This window comes from Sorex araneus, chromosome 3, assembly GCF_027595985.1.
Source record: "Sorex araneus isolate mSorAra2 chromosome 3, mSorAra2.pri, whole genome shotgun sequence".
Classification (NCBI taxonomy): Eukaryota; Metazoa; Chordata; class Mammalia; order Eulipotyphla; family Soricidae; genus Sorex; species Sorex araneus.
In genome coordinates this window covers 218,836,367-218,862,982 of record NC_073304.1, presented here as the reverse complement: position 1 = coordinate 218,862,982, position 26,616 = coordinate 218,836,367, and the positions used below count along the sequence as shown (strand labels likewise).

The 26,616-nt window shown below is 54.2% G+C and overlaps 1 protein-coding gene across 1 annotated transcript in view; it reads left to right on the top strand.

Moving 5' to 3' along the window:
- KRT19 (keratin 19) overlaps nucleotides 1-22,552 on the top strand; it is a 30,023-nt gene extending 7,471 nt beyond the window's left edge. The window contains exons 2-7 of the mRNA XM_055131910.1: nucleotides 18,162-18,594; nucleotides 20,998-21,080; nucleotides 21,267-21,423; nucleotides 21,693-21,854; nucleotides 21,981-22,106; nucleotides 22,208-22,552. Of these exons, the coding sequence (XP_054987885.1) occupies nucleotides 18,162-18,594; nucleotides 20,998-21,080; nucleotides 21,267-21,423; nucleotides 21,693-21,854; nucleotides 21,981-22,106; nucleotides 22,208-22,465 (1,219 nt within the window). The 3' untranslated portion in view covers nucleotides 22,466-22,552. The remainder of the gene's footprint in view (nucleotides 1-18,161; nucleotides 18,595-20,997; nucleotides 21,081-21,266; nucleotides 21,424-21,692; nucleotides 21,855-21,980; nucleotides 22,107-22,207) is intronic.
- The last annotated feature ends 4,064 nt before the right edge of the window (nucleotides 22,553-26,616 follow it).

Genomic DNA, 26,616 nt, shown 5'->3' with positions numbered 1-26,616 from the left:
TGATCAACAGGATGATGATGATGATGATGACTCAGTGATGCTCAGGGGTTACTTCTGGCTCTGCACTCAGGGATTACTCCTGGCAGTGCATGGGTGAACCATATGAGATGCTGGGGATCAAATCCGGGTCGGCCTTATGCAAGGCAAGCGCCCTACCCACTGTGCTATCACTCTGGCCCCAAATCACACCGGGCCCACACCCGGTGATGCACAGGGGTCACTCCTGGCTGTGCACTCAGCAATTACCCCTGGTGGTGCTCAGCAGTCTGAATCTGTTTTCTTCTTATTAGGAGTGAGGTTGAACATTTTCATAGGTCTAACCGTAATTTGTGTCTTCTTTTCCAGGAATGGCATGCTCTGAATCTTAGCTCTTTTTTTTTTTTTCCTTTTTCCTCCTCCGTTGTTGGTTATTTGAAGGAACTTCCTGGTTTGGAGGAAGCTTTCCTCTGTCCTAAGGAAATTGGCCTTTGCTTTCTGATATTGATTGAGAATAGTTTCCACCCTATTGTTCCCACAGGCCCTATTGTGAAAGGCTTGTCAATCTTCTCTGGTTCTAATTATTTGAAACTTGTCTTATCTTCTGGGTCTTATCCTTCTCACCTCCGCAGGGAATTTTACTCCTACAACCTGACTTAGAGATTGCGCCCTCCGCCCTCCACCCTCCACGCAGGAGGGAGACGGATGGTCCATTGCACTAGCCGTGGCACTAGCACAGTGCCAAGGTTCTGCATTTCTGCAGAGCTGTTGGCCAGAAGCCTGGCCAAGTTTTGATGGGGCCCGTCTCTGTGGGTGGGTTCCGGGGAAGCTGCCCTGGGAGACAGGGATTGATCCTCCCTCTTCATTAGAGACAGGTTTTGGTTTTGTTTGGTCTTGAGCCACACCTGATGGTGCTCGGGATTACTCCTGGGGCCTTGTGATGCTCAGGGACCATGAAGTATTGGGGATTGAACCCCAACCTTCTGCATGCAAACATGCAATCCACCCCTTTGAACTCTCTTTGGTTCTTTGTTTGATTTATTTTTTTAAATGTCTTTTTTTTTTTGCTTTTTTTTTTTGGGGGGGGCTGTCACACCTGGAGATGCACAGGGGTTATCCTGGCTCTGGACTCAGGAACCACTCCTGGTGGTGCTCAGGGGACCATAGGGGATGCTGGGAATCGAACCCGGGTCGGCCGCATGCAAGGCAAACGCCCTACCTGCTGTGCTATCGCTCCAGCCCCTCTTTTAAAAATTTCTTTTAGTTTTTTTTTTATCGGTATTTTTATGATGTGCCCTCCCTCCCCAAATAAGGATTTTACAGGTTCGTTGACAGCTTCATAGAAAAGATTTGGTGGGATTGGTACTAGAATATTATAGGTTTAAAACTCAACTATCAATAACTTTGTAAAACACGGTTCTTAAATAAAAATATTTTAAGAAAAGAAAAGATTCGGTTTTCCAAAGCTAGAGTTTTCTTAGCTGTGATTGATGCAAAACCCAGCAAGGCAGTGCAGTTCCCTGGGGGAAGATTTCCATCGTCCCCACGGTTTCTGGTGGAGGCAAGAAGAAGCAATCCATGGCACCCGAGCTGCTTGTTGTGCCCCAGGAGTGAGGGCTGAATCTCAGCTCCCGGAGTCTCCAGTCTTCTGTGGCTGCTCTCTTGAGACCTTGCAAACACTGTAGCTCCGACCCTCTAGTGCCTGCCAGTCAGGGTGCTGGGCACAGGGGGCGCTGGAGTTGACCAGAACAAGGTCACCCAGATGGGGAGCATTAAAGTAGTGAGGTCTAGGGCTGGAGTCATAGCACAGCGGGTTTGCCTTGCACTCGGCCGACCCGGGTTCAATTCCCAGCATCCCATATGGTCCCCCGAGCACCACAAGGGGTAATTCCTGAGTGCATGAGCAAAGAGTAACCCCTGTGCATCCTTGGGTGTGAGCCAAAAAGAAAAAAAAAAAAAGCAGTGAGGTCTAGAAGAAACTCCTGTTTGTCACCCTGTTTTTTCTCTTTTTAAATTTGGGTCACACCTGAGCGTACTCAGGACTTACTCCTAGCTCTGTGCTCAGGAATCACTCCTGGAGGGATCCAGGCAACCATCTGTGGTGCCAGAAATAGAACCCAGATCAGAGGAGTGCAAGGCAAGCTCCCTACCCACTGTACTATCTCTCTGGCCCCCTCTCACCCTATTTGGGTGGTACTGACATGGTCTTTCTGTAGCCCAGGCATGGAAAACATCCAGCCCAAGGAATCCTAGGGTCTGGCCTTGGTGTCTGACAGGATAGACTAGACATGTGTGCCGTGGCCTGGCTCCCTGTATGTATGGCCCCTGAGTGAAGTTAGAAATACCCAGATGACGCTTGTCAGAACATAGAACACCATGTTCTGACAAGAGATTCTCCCCTCCCCGGTCCCCGACCCAAGCATAAAAATCTGTGGTCAGGCTTCTTGTGGCTTATTAGTTTTGTGTCTCTCAGCCCCCTGCCTGGTTCTCCTGGGGGTAAAAGGGGTCTTGTTCATGGGCCAAGGGTCCTCAAACGTTAGCGAACCTCTGAATGCCCTTGGAGAATAAATAAACCTCTGAAGCTCAGCGAGAAAGCAGACCTAGTACAGAGAGCGGTGAGGGGAGGGATTCAGTGATGCTGCGGTGGAATCCAGGGGTCAGCATGGGCAAACCCGCTCCTCTGGCTCGACTGTCCTGAGCGTGGCTGTTATCTTCGAGGCCGCGGGCAGAGAGGCTGATCCAAGGCAGCTGGAGCGTTCGAGCCTGGCATTTGCGGGGAGGCTCAGGGAGGTGGCCCATTGTTTGGTGTTAAAGCGATAAGGCTAGGATTATGGGGGTGGCAGTCGGAAGGAATGAAGGGGGTGCTGGGACATCCAGCTGGAGTGACAGCCCTGTTCCCTGTTCCCAGCTTCTGGGCCATGCCTGACTCACATGGCATGTGTCACCGACTATCTCAAACATCCTGGAAAGCTGCTAGAGGAAAAACAATATATCAGAACCCGGAGGAACCACGCAGGGACTTCAAGCCCCTGCCTGGCTAGCCTGAGGTCATGAGTTCGAGCCCTAGTGTCCCACAGGTGCCGAGCAGCTCCACTTTCCAGAGATCAAGGAAAGTGATCTCTGGCTGCACAGCTTCCGGAGGTGTCATAAAAGTGCATAAGCAAAGTCCACGCGCCTCCCCCAAAGGGTGCAATCCCTGTTCAGCACCTAACTAAAAATGCTGCACGAGTGCCATGTCCAGGAAGTCTCCGCAGCCCCTGAGTGAGGCCAGCAATAACCCAGCCCCCTGAAAGCACCACCACACTTTGCACCTCCACCAAGGAGGCTTGCCCCGAGAGCACTCAGGCCAGCACCACAACTAGCAGAACACAAACTCCAGAAGCAGTGGACCAGGCGAGTACTGAGTACCGCAATCTGGTGTGAGACCCCCTGCCAGCACTTCAGCCAGGTGCATGTGGACACCTGATCATGCATCAACCTCAATGGCAATGAAGTGGGCAGGGGGCATCGAACAACAACCATATTAAAAATATATATATATCCGGGGCTGGAGCAGTAGCACAGCGGGTAGGGTGTTTGCCTTGCACGCGGCCGACCCAGGTTCGATTCCCAGCATCCCATATGGTCCCCTGAGCACCGCCGGGGTGATTCCTGAGTGCAGAGCCAGGGAGTAACCCCTGAACATTGCAGGTGTTACCCAAAAAGCAAATATAGATATATAATGCTGGCCTGACAGGCAAGACCCTTCCTCTCTGGGTGCTGCCAATTCTGAGGCTCCCACTGCCTGGTTTCTCCTGGGGTGCTGGGGTTAGACCGCAGAGCGTGGGGTGTGCACCCTGAGCAGATGGAGAGCAACAGACTCCCCCTGAGAAGAGAGCTCTGCAGACCTCAACAGGCCCGCGAGTGCTGCGTTCACAGGCATGTTGAAAGGGCCAAAGACCTCCGGCCTGATTTTACAGGATCCTTCATCACTGGTGCTTTTTGGGTTTTGTTTTGTTTTTTTTGGGGGGGGTCGCATCTGACATGGCTGGAGGTTGCTCCTGGCAGTGCTCAGGGGACATAGCGGTGCCAGGGATTGAACCTGCACCTCCTGCATGGAGCAGAGCCCTGTGCTCCAGCCTGCTGAGCGATCTTTGTTACTGGAACTTTCCACCCATCTGTCACCTCCATGTTCTTGCTCCTTCCATTCCTACTGGGGCTCAGTCAGGGCACGCTCATGACTGTCATCCTCCAGGAGGTGCTCTGGCCCTCCTGGCTTGAGGGACTCTCCCCGGCCCCCTTCCTCTGACCCTGACCTGTCCCTTGCTCTTGTTGGAACCTGGACTGTTTCCCTGTTTCTCTTCTCCCATGTTTGCCTCTCTCATCCCTGTGCTCAGGGCTTCCCTGGGGCAGGCAGCCTGGAATGAGGGCATCTGCCTGATGTGTGCCCACGGCAGGCCCAGGCTGGGCCCGTCTCCCTTTGCTAACTCCAAATGGGAGGGGTCAGGCGACAGGACCAGTTGGAGCTGTGTGTTTGTTTTTTCATATGAATAATCTTCTCTCTTTGTTAGTGAATAACATTATACCGTGAAATGAAGATTCAGGTGTACAGCATTAAACATCAAAGTCTATATATACGACACAGAGTCTCCGTCTCAAAGTCCTACCTGATCCTTCCCTGTATCACTGACTCCTCATCCCTGATCTGCCACCGTGCTGCCTCCACCCCTCTGGTCACTGCTAATTTGCCTCCTCTTCTAAGAGTTCATTTTGGCTTTGTTCAGTTCACTGGCTTGTTTGGTTTCCCTAGGCACCGCGTTGTTTGCCTTTCTCTGTCTGGCTTTTGGGGCATAATCCTCGGGACCCATCCATGCTGTTGCAAATGGTAGAGCCTCATCTTCCCAGCAGACAGGTAGCTGGGAAGCATGTTGTGTACACACAACACATCTGCTTGGTGCAGTGATCTGCCCAGAGTGAGGGTGCAAGCAGGCTGTTGCCAGGTAATTGTCAGTAACGATGCAATGAATGGGGCTTGAGTGTGTTTCTTCCGTCGTCTGCCTCTGAAGCAAATACTCAGAAATGGGATGACTGGATGATTTGGAATCTCTCACTTTTGTGTCTTTTTTTTAAAGTTATTTATTTTATTGAATCACCATGTGGAAAGTTACAAAGTTCTCAGGCTTATGTCTCAGTTATACAATACTCAAACACCCATCCCTTCACCAGTGCCCATATTCCACCACCAAAACCCCCAGTATACCTCCCCACCCCGACCCCCCAACCCCCGCCTGCGTAACTGATAAATTTCACTTCATTTTCTCGTTACCTTGATTACATTCCATATTCCAACACAAAATTCACTATTGTTGTTGGAGTTTCTCCCCCAAAAAGACAGCCCTACTGCCAAGGAAGCATTTGATAATTAGTTTTCCATTGCTGAGAATGAAAAGATATGAAGTCCAGCTGTTCCAAGTACATAACTCTTTTTTTATTTTCTCCTTCCCGCACCACCAAGTTCGTGCCTGCTTAATAGTCCTCATAATATGGTGGACGCCACGCCGCTTCTCCCCAAAAAGGGAAAAAAAAAACCGAGAAAGAAGGATATTTCCCCTCCTTGGCCGGCGTGGGGCTATGGCTTAGTTCACAGTCTAGAGACATGGCTGCAAGCAGGTTCTGGGACCAAAAGTGGTCTAGTTGGCCTCCGGATCCTGGTCAATCAGAAACAAAGCGGCCGCACAAAAGTGTGGCCACCCGGGTTGAATCTCGGCCGAGCGTGTGCCAGTATCGGCCCCGGCCCGAGACTACCGAAGCGTCCCACTGTTCCAAGTACATAATTTTTTTCTTTTTTCTTTTTTTCTCCTTCCCGCATTCATACCTGCTTAATAGACCTCATAATATGGCGGATGCTACGCCGCTTCTCCTTGAAAAGAGAAAAAAAACGAGAAAGAAGATATTTCCTCTCCTTGGCCGGCGTGGGGCTATGGCTTAGTTCACATTCTAGAGACATGGCTGCTACTTTGATTACCTTCAATATTTCAACAAAAAACTCATTATTATTGTTTGGAGTTTCCCCCCAAAGTTAGACCTGCTAAAAAGGAACCATTTCACATTGCTGACAATTAAGAGATATTAGGTTTTGGATTTCTGTATAAAGTCCAGGGAAAATTCTGCCAGAAATTGCATCCCTGCAAGCTTTTACTTCCCTTTTGTGGTGCTCATAAGATGGAGAAGCCTGGAGAGAGAAACCCTTCCCTGCTGGCGCCGCATGGGGCAGTGGCTCAGTTTACATTCTAGAGGCATTTCTGCGAGCTACTGGTGTCCAAAGTAGTTTAGTTGGCCTCTGGGATCATGCTCCTGCAGCAGCGGAAAGCTCACTTTTGTGTCTTGAAGGCCTTTGTACACTGATTTCCATCCCAGCCATGCCAGCCTATATTCCCCCACCTCAGGGAAGGGGCCCCTTCTCTCCATGCCCTCGCCAGCTCTTGCACTTTAAAAATTTTGTCTCATGGAGACTTGTCATCCTGACAGGTGGCAGGAAACAGCCCATCCAGGTTTTGGTGTGCATTTCCCTGGCCATCAGGGACGATGAGCACATTTTTGTGGGTCTGCTGACCATGTTTATCTTCTTTGCAGAAGCTTCTGTTCAGATTTTCTGTCCACTGTGGTGTGTGTGTGTGTGTGTGTGTGTGTGTGTGTGTGTGTTGGGTCACACCAGGTGATGCTCAGGGGTCACTCCTGGCTCTGCACTCAGGAATTACTCCTGACAGTGCTGAGGGGACCATATGGGATGCTGGGGATTGAACCTGATTGGCCATGTGCAAGGCAAATGCCCTACCTGCTGTACTATCTCTCTGGCCCCATATATGTTTTGTTTTGGGGCCATACCTGGCAGTACTCTGGGCTTTTTTTCCTAACTCAGTACTCAGGGATCATTCCTGGTGGGGCTCTAGGGACTATATGTGGTGGTAGGAATGGAACCCAGGTCGACCATGTTCAAAGCAAGTGCCCTACCTACTGTACTATTTTTCATGTTTAATTGGGCTGTTTTTTTTTTAGTTTTGAGAATTTTTCTATTATGGATAGAACCGCTTTGTTAGATGCAGGCTTTGCAAATATTTCCCCCATTCAGTAGGATGTCTTTTTATTTTGGCGATAGTTTCTCTCCCTGTGCAGAAGCATAGATTGATAGCACCCTATTTGTTGATTTTCGTTGTTTCTCATGCTGTTGGAGCTGAGCTCCCAAAGATGTCTCTGAGATCTATGTCGAGAAACATATTACGTTTGTTCTCTTCTACATATTGTATGGTCTTATAGGTAAGTCCTTGATCTATCTTATATTAATTTCAGTCTTTTGTATGAGGATCGCCAGTTTTCCTAACACCACTGATGAAAGAGACTCTTGGGACTGGAGAAATAGCTCAGCAGTCAGGAGTGCATGCACTGGAACTTGAACTTGGGCCCTTGTACCACATGCTCCTCCCCAGACCCCCACCAGCACCACAAGGTGGCCCTGGAGGCTCCCTGAACACCATTGGTGTAGCCCTGCTGGTGGCCAACACCACAGACCTGAACAACTTTGCATCTTGGCTCTTACCACTGAACCAACTGGCCCTATTGATTTAGTACCTTCAGAAGTAGCCCCTGCATCCCCCGAGCACTGTGTGTTATGTCCCCCAAATATAAAGATTCTCTGTGATCCATTATATGCTTGTTGTCATAAATTAGTTGTCTCTATTTTAATTTTGTTCCATTAATTTCTGTTTTGTTTCAGGGCCACACCTGGGGTGCTCAGGGCTTACCTGAGTGGCTCTGTGCTCAGGAATTACTTACTGTAGAATCAGTAATTCTACAATTACTCATTGTAGAATTCTACTTATTGTAGAAGCATATGGGGTGCCAGGGATCAAATCTGGTTTGGGTGTGTGCAAGGCAATTGCTCTACCTGCTGTACTATTGGTCTGGCCCAATTAATCTTTTTGTTTTTATCTCAGATACCATGCTGTTCTGATTAGCTTTGCTTTGTAGTATAGCTTAAAGGTTGGGTGCATGACACTTCTATTTTTTTTTCCCTCAAGATTATTTTTCCTAGTGAACTTTAAAAGAGGAAAGGGGCTGGAGAGGTCATACAGTGTGGGCAGGGAGTTGCCTTGCACATCCCTCACCCCGGTTCTATCTTGGGCACCACATATGGTCCCCCAGGCCCTGCCTGGAGTGATTCCTAAGCACAAAGCCAGGAGTAAGCCAGGAGCCTGAGCATAGCTGGATGTGGCACCCTTCCAGAAAAAGAAAAAAAAAGAACAAACAACAAATAAAAACAGGGAGATATATTTGCTTAAGCAAAATTTGACAGGAAGCTGGGTAAACCAGTGGGGAGAGAGGAGCTTGGCGTGAAGGAGTGTGTGTACCTGCGTGCCTGTGAGGATGTGAGTGTGACTTGAGTGTGACTGTGTGTGAGTGTGAGAGTGTGTGTGTGCGTGGTCTGTGGCGCATCTGCTCAGCTCAAGCCTCTCTGCAGAGGCCTTTGCAGGCCAGGCTGCAGGTTCCTATCAAGTTGCACCTGTGAGGGTCTGGGGGTCCTGCCTGCTGGGCTCCAGTAGATGCAAATGCTCTTAGTGGCCAAGCCCCGGAGCCGGCCCAGAAGGAGGGGCCTGGCTGGAATGGTAACTTTCAGGTTCCTGCAGCCTCTGTCCCCGAGTCAACCCTTTCCTTCCAGAACCAGGGCCCCCCTGCTCTCTCCTGCTGAAGCTGTTTGTCTGGGTCCCCAGTGCTTAGCTGCGTGTTTACAGGGTCACGACCCCTGTCTTAGGTAGAAGATCTGGGCTCTAATCTCAGAGCAGGCCCGAAGAGGTCAGACCTGCACCCATCCCCCTCACATTCCACCAGTGGGGGCTGCAGCTCTGGGGGAGGGGGCTGGGGAGACTCTTCCTTACTCCTCCATCCCACCGCTGACTCCACACCCACCCGGGGCCGGCTGCTGGTTTGGCTGGGCGGCCTTTCGGGAGGGTGCTTGGTCCCCTTGGTGAGGGTGGGGCTGGTACCCGGGGGGTCCTGTCTGCTGGGGCAGTGAGGCCCCAGAAGTTTGGTCCTCCATTCTGTGTGTTTGTGTGCATGCATGCATGTGTGTTTGTGTGTGTGCATGTGTGTCAAACTCTGTTTCCCCTCCCAATGGGCCATTGATCCAAATGCCCTTGAACACTGGCTCCCGGGAGAGCCTTCAGGTGCTCTTTGTCTGGGTACAGGGCATCTCCCCTGCCAGACTCCAGGCCTGGGGCACCACTGGCATCCCCCCCCTGTTATTTAGGCAGCTCACCTGGGTATGGGTCTCTTGTCACTGTTATTTAATGGATTCTGCTTCTGCTGGAGCCGGGGGTGGGGGTGTGGGGAAGCTGGGTTTAGTATTCTGTCTCCACCTCAGGCTGGCTGCTCCTCTCAACCCAGCGGCTCTGCCCCACTCCTCCTCTCCCAGGAAGAAGCTGTTCTTCCAGAAACTCAGCAAACCCGCCCCTCCCCCAAGGCTGCTGGGCTCTAGGTGCTAGCTTGATGCCAGCAGGGTCCAGGCAAATTGTCTTTGGGACATCTGAGCACCCCGATTCCATTTCGGAGATGACTTGGGTGGGGGGAGGAAGCCCATGATCTGGGTTGAAAGTTTGGCAACACAAAGCCAGCGGTTACTCCCCCGCGTTCCACTCCGGCGGCGGGTTTGGCGGGCTGGGAGGGAAATAGCACCTGCCCCTCCTTTGGCGGCCCTTGACTGGCAGACCTGGGCCCACTGGATGTTTGGTGGAACCTAATGCTGCTCGGATTCCTTCCAGAGCCAATGCAGGAAGCCCTGAGCGACCACTGTCCTTCTGGAGACAAACCTGAGCAGCCCTGAGCCCACTGCCAGGCCAGGCTCAGATCTCAAACCGGAGCAGGAAGCCTCAGTTTCTCCTTCCTGCCTGCTGCAGGCTACTGCTGTTTCCAGAGTGTCCTCTGCGTCCCTTCTCCTTCCCTAGAATGCCCAGTTCCAGCGTCCTCTTGGGCCGTGGTACCAATGGTCTCTTTTCAGGGGTACTGGTGGTCTTCCCTCCATGAAGCCAGCACCCAGGTTCAGGGAGGACGTAAGTGAGAAGGAAGGATGTTGCAGGCCCCTTCTGGAGGGCAGGAGTGTGGCCCCTGGGGCTCGGGGGAGGGGAGGTGGCCCTCTGGCACACACACACATCCAGTCCCTGCTCGGTGACCTGGGACAGGAGGAGTCTCTGAATAGCCGATGCCCAGGTTATGAGGAAGGGGGTTCTCTTTCGGGAAGGGAGAGGAATCAGGGTAGGGGTGGGAAGGGCTCTGTGGGGCTAGAAGAGGGCCTCGGAGGACAGGAACTTGCTAGAGAAAGATCTAGCTGAGCACCCCCTGCTGGTGGGAAGTGGGGCCAGCAGGGGAGGAGGCCAGCCTGGGCACCTCGGTGGGTGCAGAGGTGAGGATGGGACTGGGACATCTTCCATCTCTGTCTTGCCCAGCCCGGAGAGGCCAAGACCCAGAGAGGCTCATGACCAGGCTTGGCCAGAGAGCACAGGGCCAGCTACACACCCCCTTGGGAGGGGAGCAGTTCTCAGGGTCAGTTTAGGGGCTGGGCCTCCCCTCCCCCCACCCTGAGGCTCCCTCCCCAGGGACTGGCTCTGGCTCCCCTCAGGTACCTGTCAGGCTGGTTTTTCTTCCATCTGGGAACTCAGGAGCAGGGGCATCCCAACCCGCCAGCTGCCCGCCCCTTCTCTCCTGTGCTTCTGCCTTTGGGAAGAACCTGGAGGAACTGTTTGAGGCTGTGTGTGTGGGGGCAGTCCTTAACGCCGCCCCCCTCCCCACACACACCCCTGCTGGCTGTGCAAGGCCCCAAGCTGCCCGGGATTCTGTCCCCTGTGGGATGAGATTCAGAACTTCCTCTGCAGGCCCCGTCTGGGACTAGGGCCCAGACATGCCACCAAAGACACGGGTCGGGTTGTTCTGACTCTGTAAACACACAGCCAAGCCTCCCGCATGGGAACGCAGGCAAACAGCATCAGCGGGAGAGAGCTGGGCTGCGGTTCTGGAAGGAGGGGGTTGGCTCAGGGAGGGGAGGCTGCAGGAACCTGAAACTCCTTCCTGGCCTGTCCAGGTCTGAGCGAGGACGCTGGCAGCTCTTTGTTCCAACAGGGCTCTCTCAAGAGATCTCACTGGCCATGCCCACCTCCCTCACCCCAGCGATCTGCTCACACCGCAGAATCCACCCCCCCCCCCCCCCAGCCCCGTTCCTGAACCCTGATGAAAAGCTCTGGCTGAGCTCATAGCTGTCTTCCGGACCCCCTCGCTCTCCCCGGCGGGGTGTCCTGACCTGGCCCTGGGGGGCACCCTTTTCACTTTCTCGACACTTGGCTTGGCTGTGACAGGTGGCATACTCATGGAGAGCTTTTGTTTTCTGCTTTTCCTTCTCCCCTTCCATTTGTGGTCGTTGCTGGCACGACGGCAGGTCCCGGAGGCTGGGGAACTCAGCGAGGGGTGCGCCCACACTTTGTGGGAATGAGGGTCCCCAACTGCAGAGCCGCTGGGATGGCCCTGGGGGTGGCTTCTCTTGGCTCCATGTTTACCAGGCAGGGGCTCAATCCTGAGTTGCCCCCCAGGTGCCCCACTAATTTATTCTTTTTTAATAAAAAATATTTTTAGGGGCTGGAGCTAAAAAATATATATATATTTTTAGGGTAGGGTGTTTGCCTTGCATGTGGCCAAACCGGCTTCGATTCCCAGCATCCTGTATGGTTCCCTGAGCACCACCAGGAGTAATTCCTGAGTGCAAAGTCAGAAGTAAACCCTGTGCATCGCTGGGTGTGACCCAAAAAGCAAAAAAAAAAAAAAAAAAAAAAAAGTATATGTATATTTAAATTGAATCACTGTGAGATAGACCCTTACAAAGCTGCTCGTGAATAGGTTTCAGTCACACAGTGTTCCAACACCTATCCCTCCACCAGTGTACATTTCCCAGCACCAGTGTCCCCGGTTTCCCTCCCATCACCTCCCACCCTCCACCACCCCTCTTGCTTCTATGGCAGGTGCACAAATTTATTCTTGTGACAATTTGAACAGAACAGAGTGAGTGGGTGCCCCTGACAGCTCTCCTTCAGGAAAAGTTCAGCATGCTCAGGGGCCAGCCGGGGGCTTCCTGGAAGATTGATGTGCATGCTCATGCTCACGGGGTCCCGTGCTCCTGGATCCTCATGTGTGGGATTCACATCCATGTGCAGATTCGAGTATGCTCAGACACAGATCATGCCTTGCCAGGCTAGCCCTCACCCATCAGATTATGCTCTTGTAGCTTTTATTTTGCCCAACAACTGGTTCTTTAGGGTTTTCCACGTCACTGTACATATTATTACTCGTTGTTCCATTTCTTATGTCCCTGCCTGGTTTTTTTTTTTTTTTTTTTTTTTTTGCTTTTTGGGTCACACCCGGCAATGCACAGGGATCATTCCTGGCTCATGCACTCAGGAATTACCCCTGGCGGTGCTCAGGGGACCATATGGGATGCTGGGATTCGAACCCGGGTCGGCCGGGTGCAAGGCAAACGCCGTACCCGCTGTGCTATCACTCCAGCCCCTGTCCCTGCCTGGTTGAATCAGCTCTCTCCCTGCTCTGGTTGTTTCTGGCTATGGACGGCTGCGCACAATGCAGGGGTGAGCTCAGCCCTTACCTCCCTCCTGTAGATGTGGCCAGGGAAATCTGAAAGGGTAGGATTGGTGGCTCCCAGGATGTGGTTATGTTCTCACTTATTGTCTTTTGGGCCACCTGGTGATACTGGCTCTGCACTCAGGGATTACTCCCAGTGGTGCTCGGGGACCATATGGGATGCTGAGGATTGAACCTGCATGCAAGGCAAACACCCTACCCTCCTCTGTACTATCTCTCCAGCCAGTGGTGGGGTGTTTTTAAAGCAAGACACTGCAGGTGACCTGCCTGCAAACGGGCACCCACCATGCTCCTCTTGTCTTGGGGTTTGAGGGATTTTGTTGGCTCACAGGTGCCCAATCTCAAACACTGCTATTTATATTGGGGAAGAGAAATTTTTGCCTCTCCTGGCTACACTGAGAGAGCCCCAGTGTACAGCCCCTCTGGGGGCGGGGAGCCGGGTTGTTCACAGGACATGCAGCCTGCTCACACGTATCCACTTCTTGCAGGGGACCTGGCATCTGAGTGTCTGGGGGCTTGTGTTGAGAAATCATGGGCTTCTCCCCTCCCTCATCTTTCCTCTCTTCCCCTCCTGAGCCTTGCATCTCAGCTTCCTTTCCTCAGCCCTTAGCTGCCATTTCTCATACTCTGTTACCCATTTTCTCTCCTTTCCTCTTAAGATAGTTTTTTCCCTTTTTGAGTCACACCCAGCTGATGCTCAGGGTTTGCTCCTGGCTTTGAGCTCAGGTATTACTCTTGGCAGTGCTCAGGGAACCATATGAGATATCAGGGATCAAAACTGGGTCAGTCATATGCAAGGCAAACAGCTACCAGCCGTACTATTGCTCTGGCCCTCTGAAATATCTTTCTTTCTTTCTTTCTTTCTTTCTTTCTTTCTTTCTTTCTTTCTTTCTTTCTTTCTTTCTTTCTTTCTTTCTTTCTTTCTTTCTTTCTTTCTTTCTTTCTTTCTCTCTCTCTCTCTCTCTCTCTCTCTCTCTCTCTCTCTTTCTTTCTTTCTCTTTCTTTTTTTTTTTTTTTTTTGCTTTTTGGGTCACACCCGGCGATGCTCAGGGGTTACTCCTGGGTCTGAACTCAGGAATTACTCCTGGCGGTGCTCAGGGGACCATATGGGATGCTGGGAATTGAACCCGGGTTGACCGCATGCAAGGCAAACGCCCTACCCACTGTGCTATCAATCCAGCCCAAAATATTTCCTAACCGTCATCTTAACATCATTTTAGCAAGGAGCAAAGATTAATATGGCATTCCATCTGCCACGTTTCATCAAAAACTAATCTGTTTCATGTTCTTCTCCCCAAAGGATGTGTTTCTTCAGGCAGGAAAAGCTAAGAGCCACCTACATAGTAATTACCAGCCTTCTATTCCATGTGCGGTTACATTTCCTGCTTTATCCAGCACCTTTCCTGGAATAGGGGGCGGGGTGCCTGGGTGCTGATTGGAGGAGGTGGTGGAGGGCGGGGCCCGGAGCGGCTCTGCAGAGGCTCCCTGGGTCATCCATTTGCGAGACAGGCGTGTTCAAGAGCTTTATGGACATTTCCCTTTCTCTCCTGCACCTTCTGAATTCCATTTTGTTCTTAGACACCAGTTGGTCTTTCCTGCCCACCTCCACTCTGAGCCTTGCTCGAATGACCACCTCACTGTCCAGGGAAATAATTTTCATCCAGGCAGTGAGTTAGGATCTTAGCAGGTGATTCTTGATGATTCTGACTTGAGTCTCCAGCAGACAGGAGGAAGGCAAGGCAAGAGAGATAGTGTTTGTGATGTTAGGGAATTAAAGATGTGGGTTTGAATCCCAAGCCCATTGCTTCTGTATTTGACCTCGGTCCACAGATTAAACTTTTATTTATTTATTTTTAATTTAGGGGGAGTACATCTGGCAGTGCTCAGGGATCACTCCTAGCAGGACTCAGGGACCATCTGTGGTGTCAGGGATCAAACCTGGCCCGTTCCACTGTTCTGTCTGTCTGGTCCTAGAATTAACCTTTAGGAGCCTCAGCTTCCCTATCTGGAAAATGGGCACGAGTCACTGGTTGGTGTTGGCGGTCACACGGTCACCTTTGTTGTCCCAATCACTGTCTTCATGGGCCTCCTCAGACCATGCTGCTCTACCCAGCCTTTCCCTGGGGTCCCCAATCGCTCTGATATATACTCAGGGATAGTGACCCCTTTCCCAACTTCTCCCTTCTGGGAACTGTGGTCTGCATTCGTTCCAGCCGACGAGCAGGCAAGGTGGGTCTGAGGGGAGATGGGGAGCTCATATCCCCCCTGGGCCTCAAGGCTGGAAAGTCCCAGCTCAGTGTGTGTGATGGGAAGCTGCTTTCTCTCTGAGCATTCACTGGCAAGCATCCCGACCAGGAGAGTTGGGAGACGTTGGTTGAACAAAGCATTTTTCATCCTAATACAGTATGCACTAACACTAACACCATTTAATACCAACATAATATTTATTATGTTATTATTGTTGAACACCACATATTCTGAAACATAGAATGTAACCAAAGTAGAGAGAGAGAGTATGGGGGAAACGGTCTGCCACACAGGCAGGGTAAAGGTTGGAACGGGGGAGGGGGTAGGGGAATACTGGGGATTTTGGTGGCGGAAAATGTGCACCGTGAAGGGATGGGTGTTTGATGATTGTGTGACCGAAGCTGGAACATGAAAGCTTTGTAACTGTATCACACGGTGGATTAAAAAAAAAAAGGGGTGGGGGGGAAATAATAATAAAATAATAAAATAAAATTAACATTCTGAATAAAAAAAGAAAAAGTAATGTGGAGTTCATGCTCAATTCAATTAGTTTAATCAATGGTTGAATAAATAGCAGTGCTCCTGAAAAAAAAAAAAGATAGATAAAGGGGCTGGAGCAATAGTACAGCTGGTAGGGCGTTTGCCTTGCACGCGGCTGATCCGGGTTCGATTCCCAGCATCCCATATGGTCCTCTGAGCACCGCCAGAGGTGATTCCTGAGTGGCGAGGCAGGAGTAACCTCTGTGCATTGCCAGGTGTGACCATAAAGCAAAAAAAAAAAAAAAAGCAGTGCTCCTACATTATAAACAAAAAACCAAAAAACAAAACCACCACATATCCACTTAACAATATTCTGTAATAAAGGACTATTAACACGGTGTGCATTCTTCCCCAGGCACTGTTAATAAGCCCCCTTTCATTTAACCCTTGAAACAACCAATAACCTTGCTGTTATTCCCATCATCTCTCTTATCCATGAGGCATTAGGTTCCCAGGGCCTCTGGGACTCCCCTCGGGAACTTTCCAACCAGCAGGATGCCTGATCCTCTTGTCTTTAACCCCCCTACCTCCTTCCCCCACAGGCTGGGGGTGCTGGGCTGGGCAACATTCTCTCTAGATTGGTCCCTTCTTGCCACTGTCACTGCAGACTCTGTGTGTGCACTGCAAAACTGGCTCCCCACCTGGAGAGCAGGGCTTGGGGGTGTGTGGCCTGGCCCCCAGGTTCTGCCTGAGGGGAGATGTGGGAACCATAAGTTCCTTCTCCGGGCTCTGCAGTTTTTGGTCTTGGATGACTGTTTTCCGGAGTTCTTGATGTTCCGGAAACACAGGTGAATGCCGCACAGTGCATGGTGGGAGGTGACAGGTGCTGCTGGGGACAGAGGGCGGGAGCAGGGGTTCCAGGAACCCAGACCGCAGCCTCTTGACTGAGTTTTGAGGAGCCACGGCCCGGCTGCGGACTCCCGGCTGGCCCTTTGGGAAATGGGCTATGAAGACCCTTCCCACCAGTGGTGAAAAGGCTCTCTGTCCAGTTCTCAGGATTATGGCCCTGGGATGGCAGGGGTGGGGGGTGGGGGGTGGACTCTGAGCAGCTCTGGAGGGGAGGGGGTTCATAGCCACAGTTTTAGGGGTGGAGCTGCAGCTCTCACCTTTGTTTCCTAGTGTATATCCCTGCCAGGCCATCACCATGGCAACTATCATGACTGAGCGACTAAGCTCCCCTTTTCCCCAGGAGGAACGGATCTCCTCCTCAGGCCAAATAGAGTGACTCACCCCACCCGGCCCTGTGGCCACAACCTCTGCAAATGCCCAGCCACACCCTCGCCCTCTTCCAGGCCTTAGGTCTCAGCCTTGATCCCCTCCTGGGGCCCTGGGCCTACTGACTCACTAGTTTAAACAGCCACAGGCTTCAGGCTTCCCCAGGTGACTCAGGGCATCTTCAGGTGGGTTAGAGGTGTCCTGGGGGTAGGGGAGCGGTCCTTGCTGGGGGACTTGGTGGCTGGAAGACAGTTACTGCACTCAGATTTCAGGGGCGGGGGGGGGGGGGGGACAGGTGAATCAGGGCATACAGCTGAGGTTCCACAGGGGAAACCATGACTGGGCGCACCCCCACATCTACCCCCAGAGGTAGATATAGCTCTGAGCAGCTCTGGAGGGGAGGGGGTTCCCGAGGTTCCCGAGGACCCAGGATGGGATAGGAATTCGAGGACAGTGTGGGCAGTGCCCAGTGGTAACAAGAGCAGGTGAAATGACTGAGCAGAAGGCAGCGCAGGGGGCTGGGCCTGGAGAAGGAGAGCGCCCCTCCCCCCTCCACCTTTTCCACTGGCACCAGCCTCTGACCCTTAATGCCATGGACTGGTGTCAAGTGCTAAATGTCTCCAGGGCAAGTGACCAGTTCCTCAGCTCCTCCTCTTCTGCCTGGGGCAGTTACAGCACTGGGCTCAATCTCTGCTGGACAGAAGCATGCTTCAGGGGTTAGAGGCAGAGGGGGGCCTAGGTGGGGGAGTCCAGTGGAGAGGCATCCTCTGTAGGGGCGTCCGGCTTCTGTCTGGGGTTGTTGGGGGGACGGAAGCGATCCAGGCTGCTGCTGGCAGATGACTCCCAGCTGCAAGCTGGCCACTGGGGTGCTGGCTGACCCCTACAGGGTGGGCCAGCTACTCTCAGGAGATTAAGGATTGGCTCATCTTGGGACTGAGGGGGCTTCGGGGTGCAGGTGACAGCCTCGGGAGTGGATTCTGAGAGGTTCCTGTCCCACTGACATGTGGCTGACGTGTGGCAAACAGGTGCGGGTACTTAAGGTGGGGACTTACTTTCCGTCAGGAGAAAGAGGCTCAGAACTTAATACTCCAGGGGGACTCGGGGGTGCGTGGGGCCCAGGGACAGGAATTTTATTCCTGGAAAGTGGCAAAATGTGGGAGTGGGGGAGGCCAGATTGAGTACTGGTCAGAGGGGGCTGCCGAAGTGTGTGTGTGTGCTGGGGTCAAAGATAAGAGGAAGAGTGGAGGGGGGGTGGTGGTGAGGCTGTTTCCTGAGCCGGCTGGGGTGGGGCGTCTGGCGGGGCAGGCGGGCTGGAGCCTCTGGCCCGGGAAGGGGGGGAGTTGGGGGCAGAGCCTGGGAAACCGGCCAATGGGGACCTGGCCCTGAGTTTGCACTCAGGAGCCTGCAGATTCCTCAGGCCGCAGATATCCGGCCCACACCATTCCCCTCCCCTCCCCCCCTGCCCAGGGTATAAAAGGCTCCAGGTGAGGGCCTGGTCACTTTTTCTGCCACCTCAGCTCCAGGTGCCCGAGTCATCCACCCGCATCCGCCCTCGCCATGACTTCCTACAGCCTCCGCCAGTCCTCATCCACCTCCACCTTCGGGGGTCCCGGCCTGATCTATGGGGCACCCAGCATCCATGGGGGCTCCGGTGGCCGTGGCGTGTCCGTGTCCTCTGCCCGCTACGTGTCCTCGTCCTCCTTCGGGGGCGGCTACAGCAGCGGTGGCCGCTCCCTGGTCAGCTCCGACGGGCTGCTGGCGGGCAACGAGAAGGTGACCATGCAGAACCTCAACGACCGCCTGGCCTCCTACCTGGACAAGGTGCGCGCCCTGGAGGCGGCCAACGGCGAGCTGGAGGTGAAGATCCGCGACTGGTACCAGAAGGCGGGTCCCGGGCCGGCCCGCGACTACAGCCACTACTTCAAGACCATCGAGGAGCTGCGCGGCCAGGTGGGCGCGGCCGGGCGGGACCTGTGCACCTGCCGCTCCCGGGCGGAACCGGGTCCGCGGGCGGGACCCGGCCGGTGCACCTGCCGCTCCGGGAAGGAACGCGGCCCGCGGGCGCGTCGGGGCGCGCAGGGCGAGGGCGGGCTCGGGAGGCGGCCGCACGCCCGTTAGGAGGTGGGACGGTCCGCTGGGGCCGGAGGGGGTGGGCGGGAGATGGAGACTGGACGCACCGAGGGGCCGCCGGCAGAGGGTGGGAGCGAGGCAGGGCGGCCGGCAGGGAACCCGGAGGCGCGCGCGGCTGGGTCGTGCGCGGGGGTGGGAAGAAGGGGCGCGGGGCCGCAAGGGAGAGGAGGGGTCCGACGGGGTGGGAGGAGGCGGGACCCGACAGTGGACTGCCCAGAAGTCTGGTCAGGGTCGCCACTGCGGCCTGGAATGCAGGAAGCTGACCTGGGAGGAATCTGATTCTTCCCCCTCCCCCCTCCCCCCTCCCCCCTCCCCCCACTCCCCTACCTAGTTCCGCGCCCTCTTTCCCCACCCTCTGGGCGGCGTCGTGGGGCCCTCCTCGTTCCTGGTCTGGGGTGGGTCCCGCTTCCTGTGCGCAGTGGCTGAAGCCCCTCCTTCCCCCCTCACCGCGGGTGTGGGGGTGGGAACACACGGGGATTTTATAGAAGTGTGTGTGTGGGGGGGGGCGGGGGGTGGCGGCGGCGGGGGAGTAGCATCCTCTGAGGATTGAGGATGCAGATTCCTGGGCTGGAGACCCTAGCTATAGGCTCCAACGGTTAGAAGGAGAGTGAAGTCGGGGGCCTGCTGGGGGGCTTCACCTCCACCCACAGAGAAGAGCTGGGCTTGAAGAAATGTAGCAGGAGCAGGTGTGGGGTATTTAAAGGCCCCACACTGGGGCCTCCCCTGTCCCCATCACGGCCCTGGTAGGGTCGTGGTGGGGGGGGCAGAGCGGAAGTTCTAGAGATGGAGACTACCAAGGTATGCACAAGGTGCGCGGGAGCACACACACGCACACACGCCAACGTTTTGAGAAACAATTCTTAGCCTACTTGGAGGATCCTTTCTGATGCGTTGTTAAAAATGATCCCTGAGCACAGAGCCAGGAATAAGCCCTGAGCACAGCGTCCCCCCCCCCCGCCCCCCTAGAAAAAAAGAAAAAAAAAGAAACAAAAGAAAAAACAAGGCTTCATTAAACATGGGTTCAGTCATTCCCTACAGCAAGGGGAGAATGAGGCGCCTGCTCTTTAGAAAGGTGGAACAACATTATTCAAGGTTTCCTCAATTTTCTCGTTCCCCCCCCCCAAGAAACTGTTATGCAGCCCCAGGTTTATAGATTAATAAAATAGGTAGACAATGCAAACATTGATTTAAAAAATTATAAAGAAATTCATTTAAGGGTCTGGAGAGTCAGTGCAGTGGGCAAGGCGCTTGTCTTACACGTGGCCAACTCAGGTTTGATTCCTGTCCCCCTCCCCCCCCACCCCGCCGGAGTTCCCCAGTCCTGCCAGGAGTGAGCCCTGAGCCCAGAGCCAGGAGCAAGGCTGAGCACAGGTCCAAGTGTGGCCCCCACACAAGCTAGCAGACAAAAATATTAAAGAATAATTTTCAAAAATCTCCACCACCCAAAGACTTGAGAGATAGCGCTGGAGGGAAGGCACTAGCCTAACCTGTATTAGACCTGCTGCCGTGCTGGGTTCAAGCCCTGCCAGGTATGACCCCCTAAGCTCAAACTAACCAACCAGCCAAACAAGCGAAAGTTCCGTGACTCACCATTTAAGCCGATAGGCATGAGGGATGAGGTGTTGAGTGCTCAGCACATACGAGATACTCCACACCGGGGACCCTTTCCTGCATATGTGCTTGGGAGGGGCCCGTGGGGAAGCCCCAGAAGAAGGTCCTTCCACCTTTCTGAAGAGCAGGTGCCTCATTCTCCCCTTGCTGGGGGGCAAATGACTGAACCCAGGTTTAATGAAACTGTTTGTTTTTTGTTTTGGGGCCATACTGGGCAGTGCTCGGGGCTTACTCCTGGCTCTGTGCTCAGGGATCATTTGTAACAACACATCAGAAAGGATCCTCCAAGAACTCAAACCCAGAGGCTACCCAGATCTGTGGGTCTGGACCACCGCTCGCCAGAGGCCGCATGCCTGGAGCCCCGGCAGCGCTCTCCTAGGCACCTCGCGTGGGCAGCCATGGGCAGCACCCCTTAATGCCCCCTCGCCCCCAGCCTTCCTTCCCGCTTCCTCCTGCCGCAACCCCCGACCTTGGGTGGGCTCCAGGCCCCTCTACATGCAGGCTAAGGGGCCAGCTGACTGGGGACCGTGCCTCTTGTTCCAGACCCCTTGGCTCCTCAGAGGAGAGGTGGAGGGCAAGGGCCAGGCTGCTAACCTTGTGCCCTTCTTCTAGATTCTCGGTGCCACCATAGAGAACTCCAAAGTGATCCTGCAGATTGACAATGCCCGCCTGGCTGCTGATGACTTCCGCACCAAGTGAGTGTCTCCCCTGGGTGGGGGTGGGGTGGGGCTGCAGACACCAGGGTGGGGGAGACAGAGCACCCCCAGGCTCCTCCTAAAACAGTCCCTTCCCCTTCGTGGCCTTCTGCACCCTGGGCCAGGGGCTGAGTGCTCAGGAGGGCAGAGGAGAGCGGGGCTGGACCGACCGGTTTCCTCTGACAGGTTTGAGACAGAGCAGGCCCTGCGCCTGAGCGTGGAGGCCGACATCAACGGCCTGCGCCGGGTGCTGGACGAACTGACCCTGGCCAAGACTGACCTGGAGATGCAGATCGAAGGCCTGAAGGAGGAGCTGGCCTACCTGAAGAAGAACCACGAGGAGGTGGGTTGCAAGCCTGGACCTCTGCCCATCTCCTGGAGCTGAGGGCAGCCCTTGATTGGGGTCAGCCTGCGTGTGGGCATGGATCATGGTTTCTAGGGGTCCAGAATGACGAGATCTGAGTTCTCTTCTCCCATGAATGCCCCCAGTATGTGGTGCCTGGTGTGTCCCTGGAAACCAACCCCAGGAACTGGGGATGGGGGGGAAGTGACCTGGACCCAGTCCAGCAGGCTTCGGGCCCTGACGTGCCTGTCTCTGTTGGTTCTTTGCAGGAGCTTAGTGTCCTGCGGGGCCAGGTGGGTGGCCAGGTCAGTGTGGAGGTAGATTCCGCCCCAGGCATCGACCTCGGCAAGATCTTGAGCGAAATGAGAAGCCAGTACGAGACCCTGTCCGAGAAGTACCGGAAGGAGGCCGAGGCCCAGTTCATCACTCGGGTAAGAAGCGGGGAAGCTGGTGACCTCAGGGAGGGGGGTACCCAGAGAGAGCTGGGGGCCACCACACCCCTCCCTAGAGGCCAGCCTCCGAGCTCACCGCCTCTGCCATGCCTTGCATGTTTGCAGACGGAACAGCTGAATCTGGAGATGGTGGGCCACACGGAACAGCTGCAGGCCAGCAAGTCAGAGATCACGGACCTGCGGCGCACGTACCAGAGCCTGGAGATTGAACTACAATCTCAGCTGAGCATGGTAGGTTGGCCCGTGCCCTGTTGGGGGGCACCCTGGAGCCCCTGCCGCCCTGTGCTGCCAGGCCCCGCTGAGTCTCCTCGCCCCTGTCTGCCTCCCCGCAGAAAAACGCCCTGGAAAACACACTGGCCGAAACCGAGGCCCGATACGGGATCCAGCTGTCGCAGATCCAGGCGCTGATCAGCACCATAGAGGCCCAGCTGGGCGATGTGCGCACGGAGATGGAGCGGCAGAACCTGGACTACCAGCAGCTCATGGACACCAAGACGCGGCTGGAGCAGGAGATCGCCACCTACCGCAGCCTGCTGGACGGCCAGGACAGCCTCTACAACAACATCTCCGGCGTGGTCAAGGCCTTCTGAGCCCTCCCGCCGCCCCAGGGCTGACCACTCTCCTGGGGAGGGTCCTGGGAGGGGAGAGACACTCCCCGCCTTCCCTCTTCCCACGTCCCCCAACCGCCAATAAAGTTTTATGACATAAGGGAGGAAGGACTTTGGGTTTGTTCTTTCAGCCTTGGAGATGGGCCAGGCTTTGGCCTTATTGGGGTTTGAATAAAGTCCCAGCACGGTGTGAGGGGGCGGGGGGGGGGGAGTGTGGAGGTGAGGGAGGGCGGGGGATGGGAGCTTCCTTCCTCCAGTGGTGGCTCTGGGGATGCTGGTCAGCAGAGTTCAAACCAGTCTGAGAAATGAGCTTGGCTCCTGTCTCCAGAAGGGCGCAGAGCTGAAGGGCTCTGTGGCCTGTAGAGGTGACAACTGTGGGATCTACAGCTGCTGGCTAACAGGACTAGATTCATTTTGACTGAAAGCAGTGTCATTTGCATCTAGATCAGAAAATGGGCTCGGAGAGGTTATGTAAGATGTCCAATTACATGGCAGAGTCCAGAATCTGGGTTTCCTAATTGTTTTCTTTTTCTTTTCCTCCTTCACCCCTCCTCCTCCTCCTCCTTCACCACCCTGGCCCCCCCTCCTCTCCCCCTCCTTCTTCACAGCTCTGGGCATTGAGATGAAGGGGTTTCCTACCTCTTCGTTTAAAACATTTTGGCTGGGCAATGGAAGGCAGGGCCTCACACACACATGCAAGGCAGCTGCTTTACTGTTGAGCCACATCCCTTGCCCCCCAATTTCCTAATTCTTACCCCTCAGTGGCACCCCCGAACCCGTGTCTCCTATTGACCCTGCCTGTGTCGGTCCTCAGAACATTCCAGGCTTGCTCCCTGCAGAAGCTGAGGACTGGGACCTGTGGGGTGGGGTCTCCTGACACTTCCCCAGGCGAGGCAGGGACCCTAGATTTCCCCCGGGGTTCCGGGATACACAGCCCTGTCTGAGCAGCTGGGAGAGGATGTTCCTGTGTGCCTGTGTGTGCGTGCCTGTACCAACACATCATTGCTTCTCGGGCAGCCCCGTGTCAGTCCTGGACGCCCACCAGCCCATTCCTGGGCCGGGAGCCTGGAAAGGGACCCCGCTGTGACCCAGACCTCCCACGCAGACCCCCAAATTCTCTGGCCTGGGGCCGGGCCAACAAGGGAACACAAGTCACAACTTCCTGGTACGCCTGTGCCCTTAGGTGGGGATGGTCCTGCCCTGTGGTTTGCAGTGTGACTGCCAAGAAGAGAGGCCGATTAGAGGTAAGAAGTGCCACATCCCCCCGGGGAGAGGCCCCAGCAGGGATTACTCAGGCAGACCCAGGAGCCGCATGGCCCTGCCAGGAAGGGGCACCCGGGGAACGCTCAGTGCCCATTTCCTGTTGAAAGGGGAACAGGTGGACACGGTGGCAAGTGTCCAGCTCTGTGCCCAGATGGCTGGGACCCTGGAACACTCCTGCCTACCTGCAGCCATTTTCCTGGGGCACTCAAGGTTCCTTAGCTTTTGTTCTAAGTCACAGGACGGGACCCTACAGCCCATCCCTCTGCCTGCTCTGACCTGGGCCAGGTCCCCCTTGGCCACATTTCCTGCTGTTCTGCTTCGGTTTCTGGCATCCTCAGCTCCTCTTGCCTCCTGGAACTGAAAACCAGAGGCCTGGCCATGGCCCAGATAGGGACTTCCCAGAGAGACCTGTCCCTTGCTCATGAAAGGTTCTGTTGTCACAGCTGAAACTCTCCCGTGCCTGGAGGCCCCTGGAATGTGGCTGAGGGGTGGGGCTGGGGTGTAGAGAGGTGGGGTGGGTGACTGTTCCCAGAGAGAAAAAAAAAGTTCCTTTGTGTATAAGTATGTGTGAGTATGCATGCCTGTGTGCTTGTGTGCGTGTAAATGTTTGTGCATACATGTGTCTATACATACCTGTGTACTGGGTATTACTGCGAATGTGAATGTATATATATCACTGTGTGCATATGAAGGTATGTGTGTGCACATTCATGTGTATGTGTCAATATGTGTATGTGTATTATGTGTTAGGGTGTGATTATGTGTATGTGCGTATGTATCTGTATGAGTGTACGTATGAATGTGCATATGTGTGTGAAAGTGTGTGGAGTGTTTAAGGGTGTGCATGTATGTTGCCCATAAGCCCCCTCTGACTGGCGCCAGATAATCTCGTCACTGGCCTCCATCCAGATCACATATCCTTCTTTCCCAGAAGGGAGCATAACATGATGCTCGCCAGAGCCATGCCACCAGACCCACCAAACAGCGCCAGGCTGTTTCTCTCAGGGTGCCCCAAAGGGGGGCGGGTGAGAGCCCTCTCCGCCCCTAGGGACCTAGCCCCAGCAGCCGATAACCTCCAGAACTCAACTGCCGCCATGCTCAAGGCCGCTCCCCACACGCTCGGGCTGAGCCCCGTACACGAGTGAAGCTATTCCTGGACTGTGCTGCCCCATTCTTGGCCGTGTGACACATCATAAGACACACCCTACCCATACTCCAAGAGTACCACACCACATTTGATGGTGTTCAAATAGTAGGCAAGCAATCATAGAGGGCAATATACATACATATATATATTTACAGATATATATACAAAAGTTCACAAGGCTCAACCTTGAACAACATGTTAGTGATATCTTATAGAAGGTCTTAATGGCCCCTGCCAAAATAGAACAATCTTCACACGCTTTCCTCTATGGATACTTTTTTCTAGCATTTTCAGCGGTTTTTCATAACAAACAATACAAAATAAATTATTTTGGTTCTGCTTTGGGACAGGGATTGGGGTTTAGGATGGTAACATCCCAAATATGGTGGTGGGAAGGTGTAATAGTGGTGGGATTGGTGTTGGAATATCAAATGTAATCAAATATTGTGAACTACTTTATAAAAATGTAAAAAATGAGTTTTCATGTATGTGTTGTATGTGCATGTACATGTGATTACATATGTGTATGTGTGAGTGCATATAGGTGAGCATACATGTATGTGTTGTGGGTGTATGTGTGCATGTACATGTGTGAGTGCATTTGCGTGAGTGTGTGTGTGTGTGTGTGTGTGTGTGTGTGTGTAGGGGTGAGAGTGCATGTGGGCTCAGGGGAGGGTGCTCTCCTGACTGACTCTGGTCTCTGAAAGTAGGGGTGCTCTTGAGAAAGCTTCCATGATGAATAGAGGAGAGAGTGAGAGATGGAGGAGGACCTTGCAGGTGGCACTTCCCCTGGCCCTCACAGACACGACCCTTTGTGGGGTATTTCCCATCTGTTGCCTTCCTCATCCCGCATTAGACCAGACGGGAGTTGCTTCCACCTTCCCAGTGAGTGTCCTGAGGCTTGGAGAGAGGCAGCGCCATCACCCCAGCACCCCCCACACCTGATACACAGAGGGCAGAGTGAGACAGCCCAGTCTCTGGGCTCTCTGGGCTGCAGACATGACCTCTGTTCCTGATGACTCCCTGGGGCCAGGGCAGGGGGGCTGCTGGCGTCATGGAGACCCCTGCCCACGGGCAACGGGGTGCTCACTGGCCCCAGAGCTGGGACTGACCATAAGGCACGTTTCTGTGCCTTTTGGAATCGGAGTCACGTCTGGCTTACCATCCTAACTGCGCTGCAGCAAGCAGCCCAGCTCTTCCCATGGATACCTGAGGAAGGAGGGCCAGCTCTAGGGACAGTCTGTCTGTCTGCAGGGAGCCTGGGTAGACACTCACGCAGCCTGGCAAGTGGCTGGAGCCAAAACGCTGGATCTCTGCCCTCACCCAGAGGTGCCCCCTGGGCCAAGTGAGCCAGCGCCAGGGCCCTGCCCAGCTCCCGGCCCCCACCCCGCCATCCCAGGAGCTGTTCAGATTGAAACTGGAGTTGGCCCTGGGGTACTGCCCATAACCCCAAGGGCCAGAGAGTAGCTGGAGCCACTTACAGCTGAAGAAGAGTCGGGGAGCAGAAGGGGGCTGGCGGGGGGCCAGCCTTCCCTCACCTGGGGGGACGGCGGGTGATTGCTCGTTAATTGCTGGGGCCGTAATGTCTGCAGAGGCCCTAATGAGCTGTGGCTGATCTGACTTTGATTATTTTTCTTTCGGAGGAAAGACAATATCCTCCCAGCCCTGAGACAATACCGCTCTGTCCGGATGGAGCCCCGGGAAGGGGCTGGCTGTGGAACTG